This window comes from Pongo pygmaeus, chromosome 6 (assembly GCF_028885625.2).
Source record: "Pongo pygmaeus isolate AG05252 chromosome 6, NHGRI_mPonPyg2-v2.0_pri, whole genome shotgun sequence".
In the NCBI taxonomy this organism is placed as follows: domain Eukaryota; kingdom Metazoa; phylum Chordata; class Mammalia; order Primates; family Hominidae; genus Pongo; species Pongo pygmaeus.
Genome location: NC_072379.2, coordinates 127,892,612 through 127,910,174, shown reverse-complemented (window position 1 = coordinate 127,910,174; position 17,563 = coordinate 127,892,612). Strand labels below are relative to the sequence as shown.

At 39.2% G+C, this 17,563-nt stretch overlaps 1 protein-coding gene and 1 pseudogene across 3 annotated transcripts in view; one reads left to right on the top strand and one right to left on the bottom strand.

Annotated features, from left to right (window-relative positions):
- TNPO3 (transportin 3) overlaps positions 1 to 17,563 on the top strand; it is a 98,669-nt gene that overhangs the window by 21,343 nt on the left and 59,763 nt on the right. For 2 of the 3 annotated variants that reach the window (XM_054497233.2, XM_054497234.2), the window contains exons 2-3: positions 14,793 to 14,993; positions 15,895 to 15,968. In XM_054497233.2, coding sequence (XP_054353208.1) covers positions 14,793 to 14,993; positions 15,895 to 15,968 — 275 coding nt within the window. Of the gene's footprint in view, positions 1 to 5,289; positions 5,620 to 14,792; positions 14,994 to 15,894; positions 15,969 to 17,563 lie in introns of those variants that run through there. The other variant, XM_054497235.2, reaches the window with a different exon arrangement.
- LOC129040787 (ornithine decarboxylase-like) lies at positions 2,869 to 6,557 on the bottom strand (annotated as a pseudogene).

Sequence of the window (17,563 nt, the reverse complement as noted above, 5' to 3'; positions counted from 1 at the left end):
CTTATATAAGTTAGAATCATTCAGTATTTATCTTTTAGTGGTAAGTGTATTTTCACTTAGTAGAATGTCCTTGAGGTTCATCCATGTTGTAATGTGCGTCAGAATTTCCTTCCTTTTGAAGGCTTAGTAACGTTCCACTGCATATATATACATTTTGTTTATCCATTTATCCATAGATGGGCATTTAGGTTGCTTCTGTCTCTTGGTTATTGTGAATAATGCTGCAGTTGGCTGCAGTTGAACATGGGTGTGCAAATATCTTATCTGTTTGAGATCTTTTTTTTTTTTTTTTTTTTTTTTGAGTTTAGCTCTGTTGCCCAGGCTGGAGTGCAGTGGCATGATCTTGGTTCACTGCAACCTTGGCCTCCCGAATTCAAGTGATTCTCATGCCTCAGCCTCCCAAGTAGCTGGGATTACAGTCATGTGCCACCTAACTTTTGTATTTTTAGTAGAGATGAGGTTTTGCCATGTTGGCCAGGCTGGTCTCAAACTCCTGGCCTCAAGTGATCACCCGCCTCCTAAAGTGCTGGGATTACAGGTGTGAGCCACTGTGCCCGGCCCTGTTTGAGATTTTATATTCAGTTCTTTTAGATATATAGCCAGAACTGGGATTTTTGGAATATATGGTAGTTCTATTTTTAATTTTTTGAGGAGCCTCCATCCCCTTTTCCATAGTAGCTACACCATTTACATTCCCACCAGTGATGCAAAGGGTTCCAATTTCTCCACGTCCTTGTTAACACGTATTATTTTCTGAGGTTTTTTTGCTTTGTTTTTTTGGATAGTGGTCATTCTGTTGGGTGTGAGGTAATATTTTGTTGTGGCTTTGATTTGCCTTTCCCTGTGGTTGGTGATGTTGAGCATCTTTTCATATGCCTGTTAACCATTTGTATATCTTCTTTGGAGAAATATTTATTCCAGAAATGTCATCCAAGAAATCACTGTCAATTGCAATGATTATGAAGCTTTTCCCCTAGGCTTTCTTCTAAGAGTTTTATAGTTTCAGGTCTTACGTTTAGGTCTTTAGTCCTTTTTGAGTTAACTTTTATATGTGATGTAAGGGACTAACTTTGTTCTTTTTCATGTGAATATTCAGTTTTCCTAGCACCATTGTGTAGTCTTGGCACCCTTGACAAAGATCATTTGAATCCTTTACAGGAGGGTTTCTTTCTGGGTCTATTCCATTATATTGGTCTGTGTGTCCGTCTTTATGCTAGTACCCATACTGTTTTGATTACTATGGTTTTGTAATAAGTGTTGAAATTAGAAGTATGAGACCTCCAATATTATTCTTTTTTAAGATTGTTTTGGCTATTTGGGGTCTCTTGAGATTCCATATGAAGGAAACAATTCCATTTTCTGCAGAAAATGTCATCGAGATTTTGTTGAAGGTTACATTGAATCTGTAGATTACATTGGGTAGTACTGAAATCTTAACAATATTAAGTCTTCCAGTCCATGAACATGAGATGTCTTTCATTTATTGGTGTCATCTTTAATTTCTTTCAGCAATGTTTTGTAATTTTCAGTATACAAGTCTTTTGTCTCCTTGGTTAAGCTTATTCCTGAGTATTTTATTCTTTTTCTATTATAAATGGAATTGTTTCTTTTCAGATTTTTCATTGTTAGTATGTAGAAGCAACTAATTTTAATCTGTTAATTTTGTGACCTGCAACTTTGCCGAATTCATTTATTAAGTCTAACAGTCTTCTTATGGAATCTTTTGGGTTTTCTACGTGTAAGATCATGTAGAATGATCTTACATTATATGTGACCAGAGATTATTTTATGTCTTCCTTTCAATTTAGATGCCCTTTGTTTTTCTTGCCTAATTGCTCTGGCTAGAACTTGGAACACTATGTTGAATAGAAGTGGCAACAGTAGACATCCTAGTCTTGTTCCTGATCTTACAGTTTTGAAAAGCTTTTTGTCTTCACTGTTGTGTGATGTTAGCTGTTGGTTTTTGCATATATGGCCTTTATTACGTTGAAGTTGTTTCCTTCCTGGTTTGTTGAGTGTCTTTATCATGAAAGGGTGTCAAAGTCTGTTAGATGCTTTTTTTGCATAAATTGATATGACCATGTCTTTTCCTTCTTCATTCTATTAATGTGGTGGATTACATTTATTTTCGTATGTTGAGCCACCCTTGTATTCCAGGTATAAATCCCACTTGATGATGATGTATAATCCCTTCAATATGTTGTTGAAAAGCCAGGCATGATGGCTCATGCCTGTAATCTGACCTATTTGGGAGGCTGAGGCAGGAGGATTGCTTAAGGCCAGGAGCTCAAAACCCATCTGGGCAACATAGCAACACCCCATCTCTAAATTTAAAATTTTGAAAATAAAAATTTAAAAATTGAGAAAAAAATATGCTATTGAATTCCATTTGTTAGTATTTTATTGAGGGTTTTTGCATTACTATTCATATGGGATGTTATTAGTCTGTGATTTTCTTTTCTTGTTTCTTCATCTAGCTTTGGTATCAGAATAATGCTGGTCTCATAGAATGAGTAGGAAGTGTTCTTTCCTCTTCAGTTTTTGGAAAGAGTCTGAAAAGGATTAATGTTATTTCTTTACATGTTTTGTAGAATTCACCAGTAAAGCCATTTGGTCCTGGGCTTTTCTTCATTGGGAAGTTTTTCATTACTGATTTCATCTCTTTACAAGTTATAGATCTATTCAGATTTTCTATTTCTTCATGATTTAGTCTTGGTAGGTTATTTTTCTAGGAATTTGTTTATTTCATGTAAGTTATTCAATATGTTCACTTGCAGTTGTTCATAATACTTTTTATAACCCTTTTTATTTCTGTAAAATTGGTAGTAATATCCTGACTTTTATTTCTGATTAGTTATTTAAATCGTCTTATTTCTTTCTTTCTGTCTTTTTTTTTTTTTTTTTTTTTTTGACATAGAACCTCACTCTGTCGCCAAGGCTGGAGTGCTGTGGCATGATCTCGGCTCACTGCAACCTCTGCCTCCCGGGTTCAAGCGATTCTCATGCCTCAGCCTCCCAAGTAGCTGGGACTACAGGCAGCTGCCGTCAGGCCTGGCTAGTTTATTTATTTCTTTTTTTGTATTTTTAGTAGAGACAGGGTTTCACCACGTTGGCCAGGCTGGTCTTGAACTCCTGACTTCAAGTGATCTGCCCGCCTTGGCCTCCCAAAGTGCTGGGATTAACAGGCATGAGCCACTGCACCCGGCTCTCTCTTATTTCTTAATCTAGCTTAAGCTTTGTCAATTTTGTTGTTGTTGTTGTTAATTTTGAAATACTTTACTTTTAAAACAGGTCACAACACTAAGCTTTTGGCCCATTCCGCCATTGTACAAGCTACAGATGCTTGCTCAGCAGCTGAGGGGCACTCTTGAGTAGCATATCTGAAAAGTGAATAAAAATCCATATAAAACAAATATTTAAATAGTTTCCATAGGAACATATATAATGTGTGACCTATATCCTAGTCTTCCATATTGCTGCATCCATATGAACCCAACTCTTAATAAAAGTGAATAAAAATCCATATAAAACAAAAATTTAAATAGTTTCCATAGTAACACAAATAATGTGTAACCCATATCCTAGTCTTCCATATTGCCATGTCCATGCGAACTCAACTCTTACGAAATCCCTTAATTCAAGCTGGACTCATGGTTAACAACTACAAGAGTGATATCTACATATTAATACTAGCGGAAGCACAAGTTGCTGATTGATGTTTCATTCTATTTTCCCAAGCACAAGACACAGGCAGGGTGCTAACGTCCTGTTCCTCTACTTGGGGTGGGAGATTGTGGTTCTAGATACACTGCATGAGTTTTGATGCTGGTCCTGACATCACATGTAGATTGTTGGCCTCTGGAATCCATTAAAAGTAGAAGTAGCAGCAACAGTGTCAGCGCCCATGTTTTTAAAGAGCATCCAATTACCTACATATATTTTGGGCAGATCACAGTGCTCAACAATCTGATCAAGGCCATCACATGTTTTTCCCATATACTGGATGAATAATGCTTCTCACTGATCTAGGTCTCTTTTGCAGCAGGGGCTTTACCTGTGCATGATCATAAAGGATTGATTAAATGATCCATATACTTCATCATTCATGTAATACATAAAGGTCTGTTCACTTGACTCATCTTCCTCTTCAGAGCCTGTCTGTTCTTTTTTTTTTTTCTTTCTTTTTGAGACAGAGTCTCGCTCTGTCACCCAGGCTGGAGTGCAGTGGTGCGATCTGGGCTCACTGCAAGCTTCGCCTCTTGGGTTCACTCCATTCTCCTGCCTCAGCCTCCCGAGTAGCTGGGACTACAGGCACCCGCCACCATGCCCGGCTAATTTTTTGTATTTTTTTTAGTAGAGATGGGGTTTCACTGTGTTAGCCAGGATGGTCTTGATCTCCTGACCTCATGAACTGCCTGCCTCAGCCTCCCAAAGTGCTGGGATTACAGGCATGAGCCACCGCGACGGCTGTCTGTTCTTTTAATATGATTTTTTTGGCAGTGAAAGCTGATACCACATGAAATATCTGCCTGGCTCAGCTGTGACTCTCTCTCTAGAGTCTGGTGGAAAATACTTGTCCGATGCTGGGTTGATTACACTGGTAATACTTCAGATTTAAGCCTCACATCCTCAGATCCAGGAAAGCAACTGCCAGTATTAAGCAGTTACATTCTGAAACCAAACTCAACTCCTGTGTCAAAGACATAGTGGACATTGGAGGCTGCCTGCATGAAGGTCTCAGGATTGGTACAGCTACTTCCTACATGGAAGCTGACACCAGTGACATCAATATTTAGCTCTTTTGCCCATTCCAGAAGAAGCCTGCTGGCTTTGAGCATGGCACCAGATTTAACACTGACGTGACGGGCTGCTTTGGAATCATCATTTGCAATCTTAAAAACCAACTCTGCTTTGAGTGTGTTCTGGCAACTGACATCAACTTGACCTCATTACCGAAAATCATCATCTGGACTCCATTATTGGCAGTGTACTTAATTTGAGACATTTGTTTACAAGAATTTGCATAGATAAACCTCTCTGGGGGCATCCCCAGAATCTGCACCAATTGTATTTCAGCCTTGCTAGCACAGTCAAATCCTGTCCCGATGGCAGCAAGAGTCTTGATGATGGCTCTGCTGTCATTATATTTGACTGCATAAAAGGGGGTGACATGAAGAAGAGCTTTTAACCATCTTAGATGTGCCTTTAGAATGTCTCTAAGGTCCATGACATAGAAGGCATCCTAATCATCATCAGAAGAAAATTCATTAATTTTTTGGTCCAGAATGTCCTTGTTAGTAAAACCTTCATCAAGGAAGCAAGTGGCAGTGAAACTCTTCATTATTAAACTTTTCATGGTTTCTTGATGTTCCTCTGAAACACAACAGAATGGAAAACTAAGAGATGGAATTGAAAGAAATATTTCCAGCTTCTCACAAAGACAGTTCTCCACGAATTCCAAATCCTGCCTCTTGTGCCCTCAGAGCAGCAGTGGAAACATTCTCAGAGCACCTGGGTACCACGGAGAGTGAAGATGCTGCTGTCTGAGCCAGAGCTACAGGACCTCTCTGCTGTGCCTGTCAGTGCCTTGCTTCTGCCCGCCAGAGATGCTGGCCCAAGGTAGTGCTGGAGCTGTTGGCAGAGGGGTGGCCAGTGACTGTGGCTGCCGGGACTGACCTTGTTGATCTTTTTGTAGCATTCCCTTGATTTTCCTATCCTCTATTTTGTTAATCTTTGCCCTAAATCTTTATTATTTCCTTCTTTTTGCTAGCTTTGGATTTAGTTTGTTCTTTTTCTGGCTCCTTAAGGTGTAAAATTAGGTTGTTGATTTGAGACCTTTATTCTTTTTTAATGTAAGCATATATACAGTTATACATTTTATTCCTCTTAGCACAGTTTTTGCTGCATCCCATAAGTTTTGGTATGTTGTGTTCTTATACTAGTTCAGTTTAGTTCAGTTTTATACTAGATCTTATACTAGTTCAGTTTAATATGCAACATTGGGGTTTTTGTTCTGTTTTCTAAACATAAACACAGAAACACAATACAAATGTATAACTTAGTGAGTTACTATATGTGAATGTCCTTTTAGCCACCACCCAAGTCAAGAAACATCTTCATTTGTCTGAAGATGTTTTCTGATTTCCCTTCCTTGACCCATTGGTTTTTTAAGAGTATGTTGTTTAATTTCCACATATTTGGGAAATTTCTAGTTTCCTTTTTGCTGTTGACTCCTAGTTTTATTGTGATCAGAAAAGATGTTTTGTATGATTTCAGTCTTTGAAAATTTATTAAGACTTACTTTGTGGCCTAACGTATCAGTCTTTTTAAGGAGTGGTATATTTCTTGTTTCCTTCATTGGGTCCCAACTCAAGAGTTTGGAGTATTTACCAGGGCTTCTCTTCGATATTCTGAATTCCAGTTTTTATTTCCCCAGTCTTGAGAGGCTGTCCAGAGCTCTTCAGCTTCTTAGCCTCTTGTCTTCCACTTTCAAATTGGCAAATGCCATGAGGGGAAAAGTGGAGCCAAAGAGTGAATTGAACTCTCTGCTCTTCCATTCCCTTCTTTCTGGGATCTGTGGCCTCATATTTTAGCTTTGGTGTCTTTAAAAAGGTTCTTTGTAGGGAGTATTTAGTGAATTTTTTTTTTTTTTTTTTGAGACAGTCTTGCTCTGTCGCCCAGGCTGGAGTGCAGTAGCATGTTCTTGGCTCACTGCAGCATCCACCTCCTTGGTTCAAGTGATTCTCCTGCCTCAGCCTCCTGAGTAGCTGAGATTACGGGTGCGTGCCACCGTGCCCGGCTAATTTTTGTATTTTTAGTAGAAATGGGGTTTCACCATATTAGTCAGGTTAGTCTTAAACTCCTGATCTCAAGTGATCTGCCCGCCTCGGCCTCCCAAAGTGCTGGGATTATAGACATGAGCCACTGTGCCTGGTCTTAGTGAATCTTTTCTGATAGTTTATGAATTGGTGTAATACCAGATGGTCTGTTATAACCAAAGTTGAAACACCCGATAAATGTAATGAGAGAGATAGCATTACTGTTTAGGGAGCATTTGGACATGAAACTAACTCCTGTGTGTTGTTAAAAAAGCTTTGCTACCTTTTCTAAACAAATTTTACAGAAAAAAATCTTACAGGCTCGTTGTGATTGTTCGTGCCTGTAATCCTAGCACTTTGGGAGGCTGAGGCAGGCAAGCCCAGGAGTTTGAGACCAGGAGATAGCAAGACCTGTCTCTACAAAAAATAAAAAAAAAAAAATAGCTGGGTGCTGTGATGTATGCCTGTAGTCCCAGCTATGCAGGAGGCTGACATAGGCAGATCACTGGAGCCCAAGAATTTGAGGTCACAGTGAGCTGTGATGGTCCCACTGCCCTCCAGCCTGAGTGACAGAGAGAGGCCCTGTCAAAAAAAATTTTACAAGATCTGTATCACTTTTTAAAAAATTGTATATAAAGTACAAGTTATTTTTAATAAACAGGTAATTACAAAAGACACTTTAAAAATATTCAAACAGCCGGGTGCAGTGGCTCATGCCTGTAATCCCAGCACTTTGGGAGACCAAGGCGGGCAGATCACCTGAGGTCAGGAGTTCTAGACCAGCCTGGCCAACATGGTAAAACCCCATCTCTGCTAAAAATGCAAAAATCAGCTGGGCTTGGTGGTGTGTGCCTGTAGTCCCAGCTACCCAGGAGGCTGAGGCAGGAGAATCTCTTGAACCTGGGAGGTGGAGGTTGCAGTGAGCTGAGATTGTGCCATTGTACTCCAGGTGATCTCAGGTGACCTCAGGTGATCTCCTGGTGACCTCAGGTGATCCACCCTCCTTGGCCTCCCAAAGTGCAGGGATTACAGGTGTGAGCCACTGCGCCTGGCCTGTTTTTTTATATAATGTTTTTTGAGTGTCTTAATCTGCAGGTTCTCTCTCTGTTTTATTTTATTTTATTTTTAAGACTGTCTCACTCTGTAGCCCAGGCTGGAGTGCATAGTGTGGTCATGGCTCACTGCAGCCTTAAACTCCTGGGCTCAAGGGATCCTTCCCCTCAGCCTCCCGAGTAGCTGGGACTAAGGGGCATGCCACCACACTTGGCAGATTTTTCAAAAATTTTTCATAGAGGCTGGTCTCAAACTCCTGGCCTCAAGTGATCCTCCTGCTTTGGCCTCCCAGAGTGCTGGGGCTACAGGTGTGAGTCACCACACCTGGCCTCTGTAGGTTATTTATCTGTTGAAGTATCAGGGCCATTTGACCTGTAGAGTTTCCCACAGAGGATTTTGCTGATTTTATTGTCATGATTCAGTTCTACTCTCCCTTGTTTTTCCGGCAAATTAGCTGCTGGATCTAGAGGCTCAGTGAGGCACAGATTTGATTCCCTTGTTATTGTGGTATCTCCTTTCATCAAGAGGCATATAGTGTTTGGTTTTCTGGTGGTTCTAATTGTTTACCACTGTGAAGCAGATTACCCCAAAACTTAAGTGATTTGAAATAAAAAACATTTTATTGTATCTCATAACTTTGTTGATCAGGAATTTGAGCGGGCTCAAATCAGCATCCAGGATGCTGATTGTGCTCCTTCAGTTTTCATCCATTTGGTGATTGGGCTGGTCTGGAGGTTCTAAGATGGCTTCATTTACATGCCTGACAGTCTGGTGGGAATGACTGGAAGCCTGGATTCAGTTCGGCCCCTGTAACTTTCCATGTAGTCTCAGGGCTCTTCCACATTCTCTCTAGCAGAGTAGTTTTAAGTTTTTACAGGCAGTGGCTTTCCTCAGAGTAAGTGTTCAGGATACCAAGGCAGAAGCTCCAAAGATTCCTTTGACTTACTTAACCTTGAAAGTCCCAGAATGTCACTTCCTGCCATATTCTATCAGTTAAGCAGGGTATGAAGGCCGGTGCAGATTCAAAGGCACGTAGATTCTACCTTTCAGTGTAGGATTAGCATTATATTCGCAGCTATCTTTAATCCACCTCATTGTTTTTTGTGTGTGATGTAACTGGCTGTTATTGTTCAGTGCTTAATCCGTTAATTGTGGGTTGTGAAGTGTTAACGTTATAAATCTGTTATTTCTTTACTTACATCCTATTAGGTTGGTGCCAAAGTAATTGTGGTTTTTGCCATTAGAATACTTCTATAAAGAGACTCTTCTCTGTTAGGTTACTTAGGAGTACAGTTTATATAGGAAAACCAAGATAAATACATCATTTTTACCCTTGTAAGATAATGAGTTTATGTCTGCTTGTAATTGTTAAGAAAAATGGCCTGTGGTGGCCAGTTTGTTTTTTCCTTGTGTCCCTTAGCTGAATCCTAAATTGTCCTGTCTCTGGCCAGCTGGTTGCCTCCTTTGCCCCTCAGTACTTTTGAAATGACTCTACTAGTTTTATTGTCTTCTGTCCTTTCTAGTATGACAGGATGCATCATGTGCCTATCTTGTGTATTTAATATTGGTATCTTTTAGTGGGAAATTGAATTTAAAGACTACAATGTAGGCACTAGGGATGCAAGTTGTTACTGAGTTGGACAGTGTGTTTAGGGCTTTCAGTGGATAGAGCTAGGAAATTATATATTTTTATATATCTATATAATATATATAAATTATCTACACGTGTATGTATACAAGTGTAGAAAAGTATGTATATAAATAGTGGGTATAAATACTTAAAGGTAAAATACCTCGTGAATTTATAGAGATATTGCCTTTTCAACTACAGCACTATAAAGTTTTTAACTTAAGCCTTTTTATGTCTACACTTCCTTTCTTCCATACTGAGAATCCAGGTTGTGAGGGACACAGAGGGTGACAGAGTATCTCATAATTACTCAGTAGCTCTGTCCCACATTAACCTAGTCAGTAGCCTCAGACTAACAATACTAACACTACTACCATCAGTATATACACCAAAAACAAGCATAGTTTTGCATGTGCTCTCCCCTTTCTTCCACACTGTGTCTGTACAGAGCTTGTAATCATTATATACCATTTCTCTTTTGACTTTCATTTATTCTTAATTGTTGTAATAAACTACGTTTAATATTCATCCCCAGTCCTTATGTTGATGCCTTGTTCTCTCTAATCAGTTTGATTTTTTAAACAGATTGTTTAGGAAGGGCTTAGAGGAATAATATCTACATTTTTGCAAGTAACAGTTTCTGGCCTTTATAATTGAAAATCGGTTTGACTTGACATAAAATCTTTGTCACATTTTCTTTCTTAGCATATCTTTACCATGTTCTTTCATTTTCTTCTGCCATGAAGTGTTCAAGTCAAAGTAGATGATAATCTAATTTTTTCCCTTATAAATCAGTTGCTCTTTTTATATAGATGTCCAAATTATTTTATTTTCTTCTTTAAGTATATTAATTTTACCAGATTATGTCTCAGTATTGGTTGTTCTGGGTTGGTATTTTTAAGTATATGATATACTCTTTCAATGTATAGTTTCATGTCTTTCTCCCCTACCCCCCAACATTTCAGAAACCTTTTCTTTTTTTTTTTTTTTAAGAAACGGGGTCTTGCTCTGTCACCCAGGCTGGAGTGCAGTGATGGGATTATATTCATTTATTTACTCTTCCTCTTTTGGTAACTTTGATACCAAATTTTTTAAATTAAAAAAGATTAGTGGTAGGATCATAGTGCACTGTAACCTCAAACTCCTGGGCTCAAATGATTCTTCCTCCTCAGCCTCCTTAGTAGCTAGGACTATAGGCACCACACCCAGCTAATTTTTAAATTTTTTGTAGAGACAGAATCTTGCTATGCTGCTCAGGCTGGTCCCAAACTCCTGGCCTCAAGTAAGCTTCCCACCTCCGCCTCCTAAAATGCTGGGATTACAGGCGTAAACTGCCTTGCCCAACCAGGAGCATTTTCTTGAATTACAGTTTTTGATAATTGTTCTGTTTCCTTGTTTTGATTTTCTTCTTCAGAGATCTCTGTTGTCTGTATGTTAGATATTTGCCTGTGTTCAATATTTGTCATTTCCTCTTGAATGTTTTTAAATTTTTTTGTTTAAAAAAAACACTCCTTTTCATGTGTTTCTCTTAAGACATTATCTGGTGTTTAGTCACATGTGAAATTCCTCCTAGTCTTCATCTCTGAAGGGATTTTTTTCTTTAATTTCTAATTTTTTCCTGAGATTTTTACCTAATTTCTGAAATTTTCCTTCTCAATTCTTTTCTTCTGTATCTTGTATCATTTTCTTAATGTTGTTTAGCTCATTTTGAAGTAATAGGCTAGGTTTTTAAACCTGTTTTTCTGGTCTTCTTTCCTCGTAAGGTATTACTCTGCTTATTTTCTGTTTCAGCCATATATGACATTTGACCTCAGTTGCTTATTTTTGTGAAATTAGTTTTTCTGAATTTCTAGAAGGAGGTTTGATTAAGGATAATACTTCCAACCTTTTCTTCCTTCATCTCTATTATACTTGTTCTATATTATTTTGGTTTTTTTCATAGCAGTTTTTCCTCAATTGGGGTCTCTTCCTGACTGTTTGGTTTCAAGGTTTTATAAAGGCTAAACTGTTGGCATCCCCTTCACACTTATACTCACTGGCTACTGGATTGGGTAAAACCTCCTCCTTTTTCTTTCTCTTTTTTTTTTTTTTTTTTTTTTTGAGACGGAGTCTCACTCAGCTGCCCAGGCTGGAGTGCAGTGGTGCGATCTTGGCTCACTGCAACCACCGTCTCCCGGGTTCAAGTGATTCTCCCGTCTCAGCCTCCCGAGTAGCTGGAATTACAGGCACCCGCCATCATGCCCAGCTAATTTTTGTATTTTAGTAGAGACGGGGTTTCCATATTGGCCCGACTGGTCTTGAACTCCTGACTTCAGGTGATCTGCCTGCCTCAGCCTCCCAAGGTGCTGGGATTACAGGCGTGAGCCACCGCGCCCGGCCAAACCTCCTCCATTTTCAACTGCCATCCTCAGATTGGCTCCTTGTAGTTTCTGGTGAATCTGTGTTGGTTCTTGGTGTTTCTCTGTTCTTAGGTCCATTAGACACCCTGTTGTTTGCCTCTGCTTCCACATTTACTGAGACTAAAACCACACAGGTCTTACAGGTGTCACTGGTTTGTCTCCTTCCACTTAAATTTTGGGGTTCTTGTAGATACCGTTGGAGATAACTAGACAACACCTAGTTTTGTTGCTATCTAATGCTCTTTTTTTTTTTGAGGGATTTGTGGAGATTGTATAAAGCTTCATAGAATCTTTTTGCTATTTAAAACTATATCGGCTAGGCATGGTAGCTCGCGCCTGGAATCCCAGCACTTTGTGAGGCCAAGGCAGGAGGATCACTTGAGTTTAGGAGTTCAAGACCAGCCTGGGCAACATGGCGAAACCCCATCTCTGCAAAAAAATACAAAAATTAGCCAGGTGTGGTAGCAGACACCTGTAGATCCAACTAATAGGGGGCTGAGGCAGGAGGATCTCTTGAGCTCAGGAGGTTGAGGCTGCAATGAGCTGAGATTGTGCCACTGCACTCCAGCCTAGGTGACAGAGCGAGACCCTGTCTCACAAAATAAAAAGATATTAATGTGAGCAAAGTAAAGATATTCTGATGGTCTATTAAATCATAGGTGTGCTTGGGTTACTGGTTAATCAATGGCTAAAAACTTTGGAAGATTTTTTTACTTGAGAAAGGAAAATTGGTGCTATTAGTACTACATTAATTAATTAAACATTTGTTGAATACATTTGAGACATGATGTTTGGACTAAAAAGTACAAAAATTAGTAAAATGTACTATATCTGTAAAGAAGTTAACACCTCATGCTTACTTTGCACCCCTTATTTCATTGAAAGCTAAGGTTGGGGTTTTTTGGTTGGGGGCGGGAAGGGTGGTTTTTTTAAAAACAGAGTCTCACTCTGTTGCTTGGGCTCAAGCAATCCTCTCGCCTCAGCGTCCCAAGTAGCTGGGATCACAGGTGCATGCCACCATGCCCAGCTAATTTTTTATTTTTTATTTTTTAAGTTTTTTTTAGGGTCTCACTCTCACCCAGGCTGGAGTGCAGTGGTGTAATCTCGGCTCACTGCAACCTCTGCCTCCTGAGTTCAAGCTATTTTCCTGTCTCAGCCTCCCGAGTAGCTAGGATTGCAGGTGAGTGCCACCACACCCACCTAATTTTTTTGTATTTTTAGTACAGACTGGGTTTCACCATGTTGGCCAGGCTGGTCTTGAACTCCCGACCTCAGGTGATCTGCCCGCCTCTGTCTCCCAAAGTGCTGAGATTACAGGTGTGAGCGACTGTGCTGGGCCCCAGCTAATTTTTTAATTTTTTTGTAGAGGCACGGGGGTCTTGCCATGTTGCCCAGGCCAGTGTCAAACTTCTGGGCTCAAACAGTCCTCCCGCTTTGGCCTCCCAAAGTGCTGGGATTATAGGCATGAGCCACACGCCCAGCCTAAAGCTAAGTTTTATGTCAGTAAATCTGTAATTAGGAAATTCAGGGTCTTTATTTTCCATTTACTTTAGGAACTTGTACAAGCCATTTATTCTACCTGTTTCTATATCTTAACTTGCTTCGTATCAATCTTTGGAAAGATCTTGAAGGATATACAAGGATTATGTATTACTTGTGAAGAGCTCTGTCTTCATAAGAAATTGACCCCTTCTCTTTACAATAGACACTATTCCCAAATTGAGGTTGAAATTTTTTTCAGTCCATTATTGCCAGTCCATGTTTGTCTTCTTCCGGAGGCTGTTGAGTGTAGAATTGGATTAGAATTAATCTAATTAATTAGTTGTCTACAATCTACTGCACGATATTGTTTCCAAAGTTGACTTCAAAATATGACTCCCCTTTGTAATTGTGACTAGCTACTAGAGACCAGATTTTATACTTTGGTTCTTCTTATTATGTCTATAGATAAGTTTATTTTTCCATTGAAAATGATTTCAGTAACATGTGTAGCACTTTGCCAAGTAGTAATACATCAGAAAATAATTGAAGGGGCCAGGCACCGTGGCTCATGCCTGTAATCCCAGCACTTTGGGAGGCCGAGGCAGGAGGATCACCTGAGGTCAGGAGTTCAAGATCAGTCTGGCCAACATGGTGAAACCTCGCCTCTACTAAAAATACAAATATTAGCTGGGTGTGGTGGTGCACACCTGTTATCCCAGCTAGTCAGAAGGCTGAGGCAGGAGAATTGCTTGAACCTGGGAGGCAGAGGTTGCAGTGAGCCTAGATTGTGCCACTGCACTCCAGCCTGGGTGACAGAGTGAGACTCTGTCTCCAAAAAAAGAAAGAAAATAATTGAAGGATGTGAAATATTTACTTGAACCAAGATAGTTTTTCTGCTATTTAATCGGGAATTAATAATTAAAATGTAGGGCTACTGAGACCAGTATGAAATATATTCTCATATTTATAGATATATTAAAACAGCTTCTGGATTCAATTCTTAGAGTGAACAAAGCTTTATTTTAAGCAAGAAAAGAGAAGAAACATGCAGCCATAGATTAGGATTGGAAATTATACAGTGACATTTTAGTTTAGTGGAGACTTTTGGGACATTTTTTTCATACTCTTGACACCCACACAGTCATTCAAATCAACAAGATTGTATCTACTAATTTAACTGATAGCTCTCATGCCTTCTTAGAATGAGTCAGATTTTAGGTAATTATTTTGTTGAACAGGGCCTATAACAATGTATTTTGAACTGTTGGCTGAATTACTGGGTAATTTAGCTTGTCAGATTTTTCTTTCTTTATACTTTGGTCTAAATATGTTTATATAAGTATTGAGGTTATGGCATTAAAATTAGAAAAGTAGTCTTCTTTAAGACATCTTTGTCTAATACACTTTCAGGTTCATGCATGGGAGATCTCAGACCAGTTGTTACAGATCCGACAGGATGTGGAATCATGCTATTTTGCTGCACAGACCATGAAAATGAAGATTCAGACCTCATTTTATGAGCTCCCTACAGACTCTCATGCCTCTTTACGGGACTCATTGCTAACCCATATCCAGAACTTGAAAGACTTGTCGCCTGTCATTGTAACGCAGGTAAATCCTGTGCTTCTCATTAGAGAAATTTGTATGGCCATTTGGATTTATCAGGATTGTTTTAATTCGTATTGCTAGGCCATGTGAGGTAATGTTAACTTCATTACAGATGTACTGCTATGTTCTTGTAAGTGGATAGAAAACGAAATTGTTAATCTTTTGTATTAATCTTGGAGTTCATTTGGTTTCACACTAACTTGATACCAGAAGTGGTTAAGGTGAGTATGTGGTTTCACAGGCATGCTAGGTCAGAGGTTTAGGTAGTTGCCTTTTAAGAAATTCTTTCAGGGCTGATTGGCTTTAGTAAAGGTCTCATGAATGAAAGGTTGAACTAGAGCATCTGTCCTTTCCCCCTTGGACAGGGAAATACATTAGATAGGAAAACCGGAAACTTCTGTGAGTATATACTCACATGTGTTCTCTTCCTGGCATAGAAGTGCCCTTGAAGAGGAGGCTTTTCTTAAGTCTTCAAGATGAGAAATGGAAAGAGAAGGGAAATGGCAATCCATTACTTGAGAACTGAGTCAAAGGTCTGACTTTGTTAGTAGCTTTGACCTTTGGCATAGTGTAATTTATATGTCTGTGAAGTTCTGTGGTATTGCCAAATAAAAGTAAATATTGGTATATTTTGAGGAATGTCTGTAGTCTGTTGTTTCTGACTTCATTTCTTTTCTTTTCTTTTTAATTTTTAAAGGTTAACTCTTAAATTTCAGCAATTTGTAGCTAACCCAGAAGAGTTTACATCAGATATATAGAATTGGAGGTTGGGAGAAATGGGGGAAGGAGGTTAGTCTTAGTTGTCATATTGTTTGGAAGAAATGTTTCTTTGCTTCCCAGTTAATATTTATTGTAACCCTATTTCTGTTTATCTGTCTTCATTTATTTAATCTCTCTTATTCAGCTGGCTTTAGCAATAGCAGATCTTGCCCTACAGATGCCTTCCTGGAAGGGATGTGTGCAAACACTGGTGGAAAAGTAAGTAATTTGTATTGACTGTATGTTAGCATTTGGAATTGCCATTAACCTACACAGAGAAATTTGTTAGCAATAGCTAGATATTTGACTATTTCCCTTAACTCTTAACATAGAATTATGTTATTAACCTTTGTTAGATTAAGTGAAACTTATCTAAAATTTTAAATACTACTGAAATATATTGTGTGAGATGTAAAAGACTAGTAATTTATGTAACACACACTTCTTGAATTAATTGCAGCAAAGTCTTTTATTGCCTTGTGGATCACTCTCACTAACTGGCATGACAGCCATTTTGTAAATATATAGAATTTAAGATTACATTAAATGGGAGGTTGTTATGAATATATGTTCTTACTAATTGGAGTTTGTTTCACGTTTGTCAGAGGGGCAATATTCTTTTTAGACACACAGAGCTTGCTACTTTGAAACAAGCATTCCTTCTGGGTCCTGGCAAGATAACCTTGATATTTGCTTGCATTTGGTTGGGAAGTTATTTTTGAACAAAGTAGAATTACTTTTTACCTCCAATATAGTGTGTCATTAAAGCATTTTACACATAACTTTTTATTTATTTTATTTTATTTTGAGATGGAGTTTCGCTCTTGTTGCCCATTCAATGGTGCGATCTCGGCTCACTGCAGCCTCCACCTCCCGGGTTCAAGTGATTCTCCTGTCTCAGCCTCCCAGGCAGCTGAGATTACAGGCATGTGCTACCACGCCTGGCTAATTTTTATATATTCAGTAGAGGCGGGGTTTGGCCAGGCTGGTCTCGAACTCCTGACCTCGAGTGATCTGCCCACCTCGGCCTCCCAAAGTGCTGGGATTACAGGTGTGAGCCACCTCATCCAGCTTGGATAACTTTTTTTAAAATTATTTTTATTTTTTTGGAGACACAGTCTTGCTGTGTCACCCAGGCTGAAGTGCAGTGGCACAGTCATGGCTCACTACAACCTCAGCCTCGACTTCCCGGGCTCAAGTCATCCTCCCACCTCAGCCTCCTGAGTGGATAGCTTATTTTTTAAATAAAATTTTTATTGGGGAAATTGACACATGCTCCTTGAAAAAATTCTAACAGTATGGAAACCTTCAAAGTACAAAATGAACCCCATCCTCTCTCCCTATCCTTATATTTTATTTTTGAAACAAGGTCTCGCTCTGTCACCCAGGCTGAAGTGCTGTGGTGTGATCATGGTTCACTGGAACCTGCAACTCTTGGGCTCATGAGATCCTTCTGCTTCAGTCTCCCGAGTAGCTGGGATTACAGATGCACACCACCATGCCTGGCTAATTAAAAAATTTTTAATGTAGAAATGGTCTCCCTGTGATGCCCAGGCTGGTCTCGAACTTGTGGACTCAAGTGATCCTCCTGCCTCGGCCTCCCAGAGTGCTGGGATCATAAGCATGGGCCACCACACCTGGCCCTTAACCCTGTATTTTATAAGCAACCACTATTAACAATTGGCTATGTAGAGTTTCCTTTATGCATTTTAAAATAAATAAGTGCATATATATTTTAATGTACATATACCTATATATTTGTTCACCCATATTCAATATGTTTCATACATGTTTTTCACTTACTACATTATGGA